At 43.6% G+C, this 14,577-nt stretch overlaps 2 protein-coding genes across 2 annotated transcripts; both read left to right on the forward strand.

Moving 5' to 3' along the window:
* Positions 1 to 247: 247 nt before the first annotated feature.
* On the forward strand, positions 248 to 2,518 carry ptgfr (prostaglandin F receptor (FP); the record flags this gene model as incomplete). The annotated part of the gene is made up of 2 exons (XM_083888514.1): positions 248 to 1,039; positions 2,195 to 2,518. 2 exons carry the CDS (start codon positions 248 to 250, stop codon positions 2,516 to 2,518), a joined length of 1,116 nt encoding a protein of 371 aa, XP_083744640.1.
* A 1,715-nt stretch (positions 2,519 to 4,233) lies between these two features.
* On the forward strand, positions 4,234 to 14,178 carry zfyve9b (zinc finger, FYVE domain containing 9b; the record flags this gene model as incomplete). The annotated part of the gene is made up of 16 exons (XM_083888176.1): positions 4,234 to 4,297; positions 6,222 to 7,027; positions 7,204 to 7,303; positions 7,388 to 7,587; positions 7,694 to 7,805; positions 8,608 to 8,730; positions 8,870 to 9,025; positions 9,112 to 9,336; positions 10,979 to 11,061; positions 11,180 to 11,284; positions 11,401 to 11,551; positions 12,154 to 12,234; positions 12,513 to 12,675; positions 12,921 to 13,026; positions 13,117 to 13,296; positions 14,017 to 14,178. 16 exons carry the CDS (start codon positions 4,234 to 4,236, stop codon positions 14,176 to 14,178), a joined length of 2,817 nt encoding a protein of 938 aa, XP_083744302.1.
* Between the last annotated feature and the right edge of the window lie 399 nt (positions 14,179 to 14,577).

Below are 14,577 nucleotides of genomic sequence, written 5' to 3' on the forward strand. Positions count from 1 at the left end.
GGATACTGTTTGTCAGGCACTCTGTTACTATAATGTAATAGAGTGCAGTATAGTATAATAGAATGCAGTATAGTACACACATGTATAGTACAGTATAAGACAGTAGAATGCAGATCTGTACAGTAAAGTATGGTACAGTATAAGCAGTTGAGTATAGTACATTATATACGCTTATACAGTTTAAATCACACGTTTTAATCATTGTTTCATCTTCCATTCACTCTGCCCTCCAGACTGTATTTTCGCCATGTCGGCCAACAAGAGCTCAGAGTCAGACTGCAGGTCAGAGGTCAGCACGAACAACAACACCTACAACCAGAAGTTGTCCATCACCGCGTCCGTCATCTCCATGACAGTGGGCATCTTCTCCAACAGCCTTGCCATCTTTATCCTGATCAAATCCTACAACCGCGTTCGCGCGAAGTCGCGTGCGTCCTTCCTGCTGTTTGCCAGCAGCTTGGTGGTCACAGACCTGTTGGGTCACCTCATCAACGGCACCATGGTGCTTTTTGTTTACAGTTCTCAGAAGAAATGGGAGACATTTGACCCTCACCGCATCGTGTGCAGCATCTTCGGGGCTTCCCTGGTGTTCTTTGGTCTGAGCCCCTTGTTCCTGGGCAGTGCCATGGCAGTAGAGCGCTGTATTGGCGTCACCAGGCCCATCTTCCACTCCACAGTGATCGCAGCTCACCACATGAAGAGGCTGCTGGCTCTCACCTGGCTGCTCGCCGCCCTGGTGGCTGCGCTGCCCGTGCTGCTTTGGAGGCCCTATCAGGTTCAGAGCTCCAGGAGCTTTTGTTTCTTCCACATGGAGGAAGCCAAAGACTGGCTGGATGTGTTCCTGCCTCTGCTTTTCTCCGTGCTCGGCCTGCTCGCCCTGCTGCTCTCAATCGTGTGCAACGCTGTAACGAGCTGCTCTCTGCTGCAGGCCAGATTGCGTCGCAGGCATTACTGCAGAGGCACTTCGTACCACATAGAGATGATCTGCCAGCTCCTGGCCATCATGCTGGTGTCCTGCATTTGCTGGGGCCCGTTACTGGTAAGAACTTATTCTCATCATTAAAAAAAAAAGAGAAGAAGCACAGGCTGACACTGCAGCAGCTCTGTACAGTGTTGAGTCAGCAAAGTGTTGTGTGGATGGTTTGTGTCTGTATGTTGGCCCAGTGAGAGTGGGGACATTTTTTCTGCACGTTCCCTGAGCATTCATCCAAGTAACTTCATAAAGTGCTTTACAAAACACATGGCAATAAAACAAAACAAATCTAGACAATAAATATATGTGGATTCATTGCACCCTCTTTTTCCCTTCTTCACAAATGTTCTCTGTGAGATTGGTCCCTTCCTTATACTCATACAACACGCAAGAAATTGTTTTTCACATTTTCTAAAACTTTGCTCACTTTAGTCACCAACTGTTCTGTAGCTCTGAGTCATGATCTGAAATAATTTGTGCACATTCATGATTATCGTGCCCAAGAACAAAGCTAGAACACATAAATGCTGCTGTTGACTGTGTGACAATGACTGTCAAAGCATTTGTACAGTGTATCTAACAAAAACATCAAAAAGGCAAACGCAGGAGGAAAACGCTCAATCATTCCACTCGTTTCTTAATTCAGACTGAGGCATTTGCATCAGTAATGTTAAATAATTCACTTTAGACTCACCTAATTTGTAACATTAATTATGCATTTGTATATTTCTGCTCATTAAGATCTATATTATTGAAAGGGCTTTTTTATTTTTCCCACACTTGGTCCAATGAAGAATACATTTAGTTGTTAAATTCACATTCTATCACAGAGTCTGAGTCTTTTGCTCATAAAACTTGACAGAAACACTGTGGGGCTTTTATTTTCTTTGAAGGAAGTGACTTTGACGTCGACTTTCAATTTTATGTATTTGTTTTCAATCTCAACGTCCTCTGTTGTTGTGGGAATGAGACTTGTTTCTCTGATCCACAGTGTCTGATGATCGAATAACACATTTACCTCTGTATATTAGTAAAAAACCCAATCCCCATTTCTCATAGTTAAATGCACGCTCTAAATTGACTTCCAGTCTATTCCTACTGTCACTCCCAGACCTGGATAAATGGGAGGGTTGCATCAGGAAGGGCCTCTGGTGTAATAATACAAAAAATCTGCAACTGTCGTCTCTCAGCTTCTTCTCTTATTTTCCATTGTACCACCAGATTCATGTCATCATTTACAGCGCCAGAACCAGAGATGAGCCTGCACCGTTCACTATGTTGACGCAGATACGTATGGCCACGTGGAACCAGATCCTGGACCCCTGGGTCTATATCCTGCTGAGGAGGGCGGTGCTGAGGAAAATCTTCACGTTGTTGCGTTGCTGCTGCTGCTGCTGGGGCTCAAAGCTGGGTAACCTTCACGGCTGGCAGTGCAGCGTGCTCCGCAGCTCTTTAGATGCCAGCAACTCTGGCGCCGCTCCATCCGACTGTCGCTGCCACGGCACGTTACCTCCTCCAGATGTTGTGATCAACTCCATCACTTGAAACACTTTTGTTGGTTCTGATCTATTCAACAGAAGGACCTTGTTCAGGTGTGGAGACCTTTGTTGTTTGGGAAACTGCACATGATGACATAGAGTAGAATATTTGTTTTCATGTTGACTGATCGATGTGGACTGGCACTGCTGTGGTGTAACACGGATACACAGTGCTCATAAAATGTCGGTCAAGGGAGTTGGAGTTACGATGGTTGATGTTTTGTCATTGTGCTTTTTGTATCGGAAATGTTGCTGTTGTTCATTATAACTTGAATGTTTCCATGACAACTCCATGGTTTTAACTGATGTTTACTGGTGGACTAATGTGTTTTCCTGTTGTTGGTACAGTCCAGGTCAAACACATCGTGACGATGTTGTTTTTACATGATATGGACATTTTAATACATAGGACAAGATGATAAATGTTTATCAGATGTAGTTTTAGTTTGTGACAGGGATCAAAACACAATGTCAGCTACATATCGGGCGATGAAACCAAAATATTAGGCCTGGTCTGTTACTTTAGAATCAAATGACGAAGGCACCACCACAAAATGTATATTTTTTAACTTTATAAATGGCAGTATAGTAAAGAGTATGATCTTTAAAAAAAAAAACTCTGATTTTAAGAGACAACAAACCATTAATCTGCCTGTTAAATTGTTATTTGAAAATCTGGGAAATGTCTAAATCATATGCCAAATGAAAAGAGATTATGAGCCAGTGAGTTGGGAGAGAAGACCGACAGAATGTGAAGATTAAACATGCAGCATCTGTGTCTGCATTCATTTATTTATTGTAACAGATAAGTATCAGAAGACTGACATAAAAGAAAATACTATATATATATACATATATATATCCATTTAAAAAATACAGTAATAAAATGTATATCTTTTAAGTGAATCACAGAGATCTTGTTATACACAGTTGATCTGCTGTTAATAATGAATAAAATATGTCTTGGTCACAGCTTGTCTTTTGTGTGTGTTAGTTAATCTTGGTTTAAACATGTTTTACAGTATTGTGTCTCAGTTAAACACAATACTGGTGCCAAAAATCTTTACACACCTGATTTCGAGGCCAATGCAGCTTTCTACATCAATGTAAGACACAAAAGTCATATAATAACATGATAATAAACATTTGTTTTTGCACAATTGTATATGTAGATTTACTCTATCAAAGCCATATCAAATAAATGCAGCATATCAGAGTGAATACATCACCATACAGTGTTTTATATGAAACATTTTTAAATGTGCAGTGGCCCAAGGATGTCAGAGAGCTTCTTTTTTTTTTTAATTCATTCACCATATCGTTACTGTTTACATCACACAACATTTGTTTTTCTATGAAAAAGTGATGTAATATTGAGTTTCTCACTCATGAATATTCTGCTGTTTTTAAAATGATTTCCATTAACATTTCTTTTGAAATGCTGTTTATAAAAAAAGGCAGGCGTTTCACATCTGGCACCATGACTCTTTCTGCGGGATGTGCAAACTGGGGAGGGACATTTCTGTCCACCTCCTGAGTTTCTTCAAAGAGCTGCAGAGAAACACAGGGGAGGAGGCACCGAGAGAGATCACACTGAGTGGGGCACAGAGAGGGAGGCGAGAGCATCCCCATCCTCCGACTGTCTTATTATAAAGACTCGGCTGCTGTGCTGCTCCAATCTCCAAATCCGTTTCTCTCGCCACTCACATGTAACAGGATAAAATGCTCAAGTTCTTCTCTACGCGGGATGACGAGAACGAAAGCCTTCTAGGAGCAATAACAGAGGGTAAGAAATGCACTGATTTCAATGGGGTGGTGGTGGTGGTGGTGGTGGTGGGGGGTTGGAGTGGAGGAGATGCTTTCGCCTTCTCCCCCCCCCCCCCCCCATTCACTGCCCGTGTGTTGCAGAATGATGCTGATGCTGCTGTGTTTGGCACACACACATTTGCTGATACAGCATATTTGACAGCGCGCATAGTCAGCATGATCCGCGCGCTCGTGCGTGCGTGTGTGTGTGTGTATGTATGTGCATGTGCGCGTGTGTTGTTGAATGCCTCAGTGAGCATCGTCACCTCAGCAGAGTGATGTGATGTGATGTGATGTGATGTGATGTGATGTGATGTGATGTAACGGGATGCGGGGTCGTTGACTGTGAGTGTCGCATTGCCACCGCCGGCAGCCTCGGCGCCTGTGAGCAAATGAAACACGTGCACGTGTGTTGACTGCGTCACTGGTCACTGTCCCAGAGAGAGAGAGAGAGAGAGAGAGAGAGAGAGAGAGAGAGAGAGAGAGAGAGAGAGCACAAACATCATGTCAGTGCAGCAGCCTCTGTGTCAGGGGAAATCTTCATTCTGAGAGGAGCTCTTTCATTCTTTCATTCATTTACCTGTTTTTGTGTCAATTAAACACAATGTGTAATACAAACAGAACACACTGTACACACTGTACATACTGTACTACCAGCTGTTGTAGCTGCTGTGCACGCTACATATACTGTAGTGCTTGTTTTCTCCATGAGCTCCTGGGTCACAACACCAGAGGCGATTCTAGAGTCTGTAGGGGCCCTAAGCAAACATTTGCAGGGGGCCCTTCCAACCAGTGTTCATCACCATTATGTTATAAATAATCTGACACCAACGAAATATGTGTATGAGCTCAAAATATTTTTCTTTTCAAAATGAATGAAATAACATGGAAAAACCTTGTAATTAAAAAGTATGTGAAAATATAAATGTACTTACTGTATTGTCAGAACAATAAAATACTGTAAATAGCTTTTAAACAACTATATAAACTTAGTAAAAAAAAGATATGCATTACACTGTAAATAGTCCTCTTCATTTTCCATCAGCTTCTTTTACAACTTGCAGAACGATAACTTCACAGACGTTAATGTGAGGTAGGGCCCCTTTAGGAGGTTTCCTACAGAGATGTCATTGCAAATCGCCCATTGTTGTTTAAGGGGGACTGGGATGTGGCTGGTCACTGCACATTTTAGTAAAAACAGCCCTCAGGCTCCAAGTGTCGGGGGGCCCCTATCGGCTCGGGGCCCCAAGCAGTTGCCTGCCTTGCCTGTTCACAAACTGCACCTCTGCACAACACTCCATAACCATTAACTCCCTATACTACAGCACAATCAATTCTTTGAATGGCAAGATCAGTGTTTACTACTTCATAGATTGATGTGACACACAGATGACACCATCAACACATTAAGAACAAGTTAAATTACCTTTAATTGACTGTAAAGTAAAGTATTTCCTCACTGACAGCCTTTTGTTTCAAAATGTTTTCATTGCTCCCACTAACAAGCAGTTGAACATGTTCACGTGTGTATACAGTGGTCAGTATAGAGCCAACTATCAATAGTGAACGACTTGTTATTCTCTTGAGAGCAGCAGCCATGTGACGTCATTCATTGTATCTTCAAGGCGTATTGATTGAGCATCAATATCTCACTCAGACCGAGTCTGTTTTCTTAAAAGTGTACAGTCCGTTCTTCAATGGGCTCAGCCACACAAGCTCTCAAGGACGACCGCACGCCAACGCTGCCTTTAGAGATGATTGAAAATATGATGTGATGATGTGCATTAGCACACACACGCAGGCGATTTAAGTGGCCAACGTGTGAACACAACTTTTCCACCTAATGAGTCGTGATTAATCACCAGGTATGCATGTATTGACATGTCATCATCATGTCTACACAGATGAAGGAGACAACCCGTCTCTGCAGAACACCAAGCATCACTGGCTGAACAGACCCTGCCTGCTGGTGCTCAAAGATGGGGATGTTTCCAAACCTGGATCGGACTGCGCTCAGATCAGACCAGAGTCTCCGTCCAAAGCCGCTTCAGACGCAACAGTCCGAACCACTTTTAAGCAATGTGATCAGAAACCATCTGAACATCCTGCCAAAGTTGCTTCACCCTCCCAGCTGGAGGAAGGCAGCTGCACTGTGACCGCCATCTCCTCATGGGGGGAGAGCTGTTTTGAGGAGTCATCCAGCCCCCTGGTGCTGAGTCCTGCTGAGGCTGCATGGCCAGAGGAGGAGGAGGGCGGAGCTGAGGTGGAGGAAAGGAAACCTCAGGTTCTCCCGTCGAAGGAGGACTCTGTGGTCGAGGAAAAGGAGCTGGAGGAGAGTGGGCTGGAGCAGCAGGAGCAGCCGTGCAGCTCACATGCAACTGCAGCACACGAGGAGGCATGTGGCAGGGTGTCTGTGGAGCCTCAGAGTCAGTTAAGGGCAGCAAACTTTAATGGTAAAGATGAAACAAACACCAGCAATGGCGAGGAAGCAGGTGTGGAGGGAGCCATGGGAGACTCTGGAGTCAACCCTGGAGATCCTGATAATGAAAACCACCTGAGTCCTGCTGGTATTCTGTCAAAGGATCGGGGCAACGTCCTCGGAGAGGTGGCACCAGTGTGGATCCCTGATGCTCACGCACAGGTCTGCATGAAGTGTGGGGTAAAGTTTACATTCACAAAGAGGAGGCACCACTGCCGTGCCTGTGGCAAGGTGAGGAGAATTTTTGTTATGGCTGTGTTGTGCAGGATTTTAAAAAAAATAAATAAATGTTACTGTAAGACGTCCACAAGTAAGTGACTTGATAGTTGATGTGTCAAAACGTGTGTTGTGTGCATCTGTCCCTTGGTGGTGTGTTTGTGTGTGCATGTGCACGTGTGTGTCGTCAGGTGTTTTGTGCACTTTGCTCCAATCTCAAGTTCAGACTCACTCATCTGGATGGCAAGGAGGGACGCGTTTGTGTTTCCTGTCACTCAACTCTCATCAAAAGTGAGGACATGTTCATTTCTTGGCAAAAAAGATCCTAGTCTCGTCAGGAGATTTTGCGTCAGTGTTCTGACCTTCTCTCCTCAGGGACACCTCCACGCGGGAAAAGAAGGGTTTGGTTTGCTGACGATTTCGCCAACAGGCAGTCAGAGTCGGCTCCCACCACGCCAGTTAGAGAGCCGGTGTTCTCACCGCTGATGAGACAAGTGCTGGGCGAGTCGGCCAAAAGTCCTGTTGGTTCGCCGCAGATCATGAGAAGCTCGAGGCCAGTCGGGACGTCTATTAGTGTAGGATCACCCAAAACATGACGCTATATAAAAATACAAGCAAGGTTGTTTACATATGGCAAGATTTGACATTATGTCCTCCTCCTCATCCTCCCTCTTCCTCCAGGAGGCATGTGGTCCTTACGGGTGGGGCACCACAGCTTTAGTGAGCAACTCTGCTAACCTCATCCCTCTGGAGGGCCTCCCTCCAATCCTCACCTCTACAGGGGTCAAAGGAGGTAAGACGAGGAGGGTCCAATTCACTCAACTGACCGCCATCTATTATTCACGCTCCAATCACAGCCTGTCTCACACTAAGACTCCTTTCTCAGCCACTTCTTGCAACACCTAGTCAAATGAATTTCCATCCATCCATCCATCTTCTACCACTTTATCCTACACGTGAGGGTCATGGGGTGCTGTGCCAATCTCACCCTGGACAGATCCAGACAGTCCATCACAGGGCCACATAGAGACAACCTACCATTCACTCTCACACTCCTATACCTATGGTCAATTTATATTTTAGAGTGTCCAATTTAACTAATTCCCCTATTGCATGTTTTTGGACTGTGGTAGGAACGAACTCGGGGTCTTCTTGCTGCAAAGACAAGAGTGCTAACCACTACACTCTTAGAAATAAGGGTTCCAAAATGGTCCTTCTACAAAGGCTGAGGTTCTACCTGGAACCATTTGCTTCTGAAAAACCCTTTCCCAAAGAAAAGGTTTTAAAAGGGTTCTTGGTGGAGCCAAAAAGGGTTCTCCTATGAAGCCGAAGAACCTTATATGGTTCTACTCAGCACTTTTATTTCTAAGAGTGTACACCAACCGTGTGGCCCCAAAATGTAATTATGATGAATGTGTTCCAGACCGAATGTCTAATCAATCCATCCATCATTTCTACTGCTTTATCCTCCACATGAGGGTGGGTGCTGTGCTAATCTCAGCTGACATAGGGCGATAGGTGGGGTTCACCCTGGACAGATCGCCAGTCCATAAATGTCTAATGTCAGTGAATTTATGTTATTTTTTTCCCCTCAGATTACACTGTGGAGGAGCAGCCCTCTGAGATGCTGCTTATCCAGGAGCTGGAGAGCAGCAGGCCCAAGCCTCTGGTGTTTGTCCTCAATGCCAACCTACTTGCTATGGTCAAGCTGGTCAACTGTACGTGTTATTTTAGCTGAATGATAAAATGTAATTGTATTAGTGTACATGTATTAGGTACTATGTCCTACACTTGATAATTCAGATTTGGTTTTTTTTAAAGTGTCCATACTGATGTCGTTCCTTGATTGTGTGACAGATGTGAACAGGAAGTGCTGGTGTGTAACGACAAAGGGAATGCATGCTGTGGGTCAGGTGGAGGTGGTGGTGCTGCTGCAGTGCCTGCCTGAGGAGAAAAGCTTCCCCAAAGACATTTTCAGCCACTTCATCCAGCTGTACAGGGACACACTGACAGGTCAGAGACACACATAATAACTTTTATTGTGTTTAAGTGTGTGTTTTTTTGGGTTTTTTTACACCTCTGTCTCATTATTCCCTTAGGGAAGGTTGTGAAACACCTGTCACTCTCCCTGTTTGGTGGTAGCTTCTTAGGCAGTGAGGAACATGCAGGCTTCCTGTATGTTCACTCCACTCTTCAGTCCCTTCAAGGTCTCCCTCTGCCAAACCAGCCCTACCTCTTTGGCCTGCTGGTCCACAGAGCAGAGGTGGCCTGGGCCAAAGCCTTTCCCTTACGTCTAATGCTGCGACTGGGGGCCGAGTACAGATGTAAGTGGGAGCTTTTCCAACGCAGGTGTTGTTCTTTAGGAATCAAGGCAGCAGATGTTGTTTGGCCAATATTCTCATTTTCCTCCATTTCATAAAATATTTATCAGATTTATGTATGTTCAATAATTAAGTATTTTCAGTCATTGTCTAACCCTTTATCCTCCACATGAGGGTAGCAAAGGGCTGAATGCAATCTCAGGTGACTTAGGGCGAAAGGCAGGGGTACACCAGGTCACCAGTCCATCACAGGGCCAACAACTATTCCCTCTCACACTAACACCTGGTCAATTTAGAGAGTCCAGTTAACCTAATCTGCATGTTTTTGGACTGTGCCCTGCCAGCATGTCCTTGTGGGCCACATAATGTTATATTCGGGTTGAAAATGTGGGTCCCAAGCGGGTAGCCTATGAAGGCATACATGGGTGGGGCCACCATGGAAACCACAGAAAAACCATGGAGTACTTCAATAAAAGTACAAGTATGTTACCAGAAAATGACTTTGGTAGAAGTTGTAGTCAGTTCTTATAATTTTACTAAAGTAAAAGTCTTAAAGTCTATGACATTTACTGTACATATCAAAAGTCATTTTCTGATATGAAATGTACTTAAGTTTTAGAAGTAAAAGTATAAAAAAAGTGAGGAGTTGGGATTGAGCCATTGCAGCTCAGTGGTAGGGTGAGTTGTGTTTCAACTGAAAGGCTGTGGGTTGAGCAAGAAACATATCCTCATGTTGAAGCTCTATATAAATACGGACCATTACCATCTCTTCTTGTTCTGACTTTATTTGGTAGTTACGGGTAACAACGACAGTTAAAGTAGTGGAATGTATTGAAGTAAAAGTAAAGGTTGCTATAAGTATAAATAACAGTAAAATACAGATATGTGAATTTTGAACTTAAGTACAGTAGCAAAGTATTTGTACTTTGTTACTTTGGTTAGTACAAAACGGTGACCTTTTGTCTATGAGGCAACACATGTTACCCTGCAGTGTAATTATATATTTTAAATAAAGGTGCCATATGTAAGAATGTGGCCAAAAACGGTTACTACATTGAAATTCGAAATACTGAGGTCTTTTAGGTTTAGTTTTCTGACGTAACTGGCAACCCGTGGTTGCTCTGCAGCTGAGACTCCACTGACTGCAATGATCGGTAGACGGCGGTAGGTGGCGCCACATGCCAAAACATGATTTCAAAACATAAACATGATTTGCAGTCTGCAAAATATTTATTTTAATTCAAATATTTTGTCTGTACTGTTGTTGTTGGTGAGTTCAGTTTGTTATATGAACATTATTCCTGAGACTCTGTGACATATTAGGAGGATTTTATGGCCAGTTGCTTCAGATTTATTACATAATTCAATTTAAATTAAAATAATGTACAAACTACACATTAAACACATGAAAACTGGTCATGAAGAAACTAAACTTTGTCACAAACTTTTGGATGATAACATAATTTTTCAGTGCAGCACACAACACTGTAACCTACATAAATAAGTAATAATTGGTGTGGAAAAATAATAATGAAATAAATAATACATCAGAAATGGCCAATTATTAAAGCCAGGTGTGATATTACATCTTCTGTAATACTTCAGGATTCCTCTTTACACCCTTTTCTTTCCTCTCTTCCTGCAGTTTACCCGTGCCCTCTGTACAGCGTGCGCTTCAGGAAGCCCTTATTTGGGGAAATTGGTCACACCATTATGAGACTACTTGTGGTGATTGTGACACTTTTTTTTAACTTCTTCACATCATTAATGGGAAGTTTAGTGATACAAGCAAACCTACCAAATTACATATTGAACTCTTTTTTTTTTTTATCCCATTGCATTCCAGGACTTTAGGAATTATCGTTACAGCCTCCCAGTGGTGCCGGGGCTCACCGTGGATCTCGAGGCACAGAGGACCTGCATTAAGATACCGACCACAGGCTATAATGAGGTGAGACTGAGCCTTCAAATGACACTCAGCACTCAGCTTGTGTCACTTTTGTGTCATGTGTTATCCTTCTCTCTCTCCCTCTCTCTCTCTGCCCTGCGGACTCTGTCACACATTAGCTAATGAGGGCTTTGAATAAGTCCAATGAGCATGTGCTGGCCATAGGGGCGTGCTTCAATGAGACTGCAGACTCTCACCTCATCTGTGTGCAAGGAGAGGGCGGCCAGTACCAGACCCAGGCCATCAGCATCCATAATCAGCCACGCAAAGGTGCAGCACAACATTACACTGGAAGAGACTGGACTCAATGCCCTGTGATTAAGTAGTAATAAGGTTGTAATCTCAGCTGACATAGGGCGATAGGTCGGGGTACACCCTGGACAGTTCGCCAGTCCATCACAGGGCCACATACAGAGACAAACAACCATTCACTCTCACATTCCCACCATTCACGACCACAACGGTCAATTTAGAGTGAAAATTTACCTAATCCCCAAATCTGCATGTTTTTGGACTGTGGGAGGAAGCCGGAGAAAAAAACCATGCACACACGGGGAGAACATGCAAACTCCATGCAGAAAGGCCCTTGCTCCAACTGGGGCTCAAACCGGGGTCTTCTTGCTGCAAAGGCAAGAGCATCCTATAGACATGGATTGCAAATTAGACACATTCTCAGGAATAGTAAATATTTCACAATGCATGAAAAAAATGATGCCAATTTGTTCTTTTTTTTATGCTGCCATACAAAATGAACAATATTCATGTTAGCTGTAGCTTGTGAGTGGTGTAATTACCCTGAATTGACACTAGATGATGCTACATTGTCTTGTCACTGATTTCACTGATCATAGCTGGTCTTTCTTTCTTTCCAGTTACTGGATCGTGCTTTTTTATATTCAGCAGTGCTCTGAAAGCATCAGCAGGATACCTGGCCAAGTCTAGCATTGTAGAAGGTAGGATGTCGTACACAGGGAGGTCAAGTTCACCTTGACTTTATGAACCTCTCCTGCTTTTGTATACATGTATAGTGCATGTTGACACTCCTGCCTTCAAACTGGTGTATTCAGAGTGTGTCGATGTTTGTATATGTGTGTGTGTGTCTGTGTATATTTTAACAGACTGTGTGTCAAGGCGAGTGTACATGTGGATGCGAGTGAGTGAGAGCGCATGTGTGTTTGTGTGTTGGTGTCTGTTTGTGTGTTTTTCCAGTATTGCTGTCGCCTCTCCTCAGATGGGTTAATGGTGCAGATCACCGTGGAAACCATGGCAGAGCTCCGCCGGTCGCTACGGGAGATGAAAGACTACACCGTCACCTGTGGACGGCTTGACCAATCAGACAGCCAGGAGCTTGTTTGTGTACAGTGGGTGGAGGAAAAATGCACTGTGAATAAGGGGTGAGTGCGTCCACCTGTTTAAAGTTCATGTTTCTGCTGCAAACAATGAACCTGAGCTCAAAGAGAACAACACAACAGTCATCATTCAATCACTGATGAATACAAAAAAATCTATATGTACTTAAAACCCTATGTGTTTCTTTTAATCCAATGGTGGTAATAGTAATCCAAAAGTTGTGGGACAATGCAACCTAACTGTACATGTGTAATTTGCAAAATGCTGGCACCTGTTTGTTTCCCTGCAGAGTAATAAGCCCCATAGATGGGAAATCCATGGAATCCATCGACAGCATGAAAATGTTCCAGAAGTCTGAATACAAAGAAAACGGGAAGATCATCCGCTGGACAGAAGTATGGCGTATGACAATCTGATGAGAAGATCAACCCTAACCTGAAACTGTCTCCTTTGACTTGTTTGTGTCTCAATGTGTTGTGTCTCAGGTGTTCTTCCTGCAGACGGTGGATCATGCCAAAGGAGGAGCGAGCGACTCTGCGGAACACAATCGCCTGACAGAGCGGATCGCCCGAGCCTTTTGCCTGGCACTCTGTCCTCATCTCAAACTGCTGAAGGAGGACGGGATGGCCAAACTGGGGCTGCGCGTCACCTTTGATCCTCAAGAGGTCAGAAAAGTTTTAATGCTTTAATGCGTCCAAGAAGAAGAAAAATTAGACACATGATGAAGCTGGCTTTCATAACATAGCATAAAGACAGAAATCTGACGTTAATATTTGATATACAAAGTAGTACAATGACATATGACTATGTCTATGAAACATGCAATTTCCATAAAATGAAGGTTTAAAACTGTGGTAACATTTAGGTTTACTTTATTTAAAGGGGCTATATATGTTCATTTGTAAAACTGCAGCCATTAGTGTTCTAAATGTGTAATGCATTCCAAATTCACAATATCAGACAGTGTTGCCTTCTCTTCTCCAGGCTCAAAGCTATCATGGGTTGCCAGATATTTGCCCCAGAAAAAAGGAAACAAGAAGCTCCACTTATACCCGGTGTTGCACTGTGCTCATGCATAACTCTTTTGGCAACCAGGGTGTTGAAGGGCTGCATTATTGGGCGGTGCAACTGGCCAAAAGACAAAACTCAAAACATGAGCAGAGCTTGCAGGCTTTAAATTAAACATTAATTTGTTTGTTTCCTTAATTTAAAAGACATATCACTGCAATTTTATGACTTAATACAATAGATTTCTTACCTTCAGTGATGACTATACTTATGTCTTATACTAAGTATACTTATTTACCAGATATACATAGAATATGCACCTTGTGTTGTGTTGTGACTATATAAAAGTTAAACAGAGGCTTGTTTTGTAATTTCAGGTGGGATTTGTGGCCGGGAGCAACGGGCAGCCACTCCCAGCTCGGTACCTCAATGCCCTGGATAGCGTGCTCATCCCAGTCATCCATAGCAGGGGCCGCAAGAGGGGCGACGAGCCCATCGTGATGGAGCTCATCTTTTACATCCTGGAGAACATCACTTAGATCACACACACGCACTCTGTACAACTTCATCTTTTTAACCCTGACCACAACTCTCCCTTTGGCACGTCTCATATAAGTGCTGCCTTCGGTTCCGGGGCATTAAAAGCATTCAAAGGGTGAACCAGACCACATCCAAGGTCTGCATCAATCTCATCCACTCATGAGTAGACAGGAGTGGTCCAGCTCTTTAGCGGTTTTCTGATCTCGCTCTGCCCCTGTGTAGCAGGCGATCTGGGCACGCATGACAACCTTTGATGGACCATCAGATCTGGGTGCTTTACTAGCACTGTAGTAGCATTCTCATAGCTTGTTATCATCCATGCCACAACGTTCCAAACTATTGCCAAAATAGAGAATACCTTTAAAGTGGGAGCTGGATTCAGCCGCACGACCTGAAAG

The sequence above is a fragment of the Microchirus variegatus genome (genome assembly GCF_963457635.1).
Source record: "Microchirus variegatus genome assembly, chromosome: 4".
In the NCBI taxonomy this organism is placed as follows: domain Eukaryota; kingdom Metazoa; phylum Chordata; class Actinopteri; order Pleuronectiformes; family Soleidae; genus Microchirus; species Microchirus variegatus.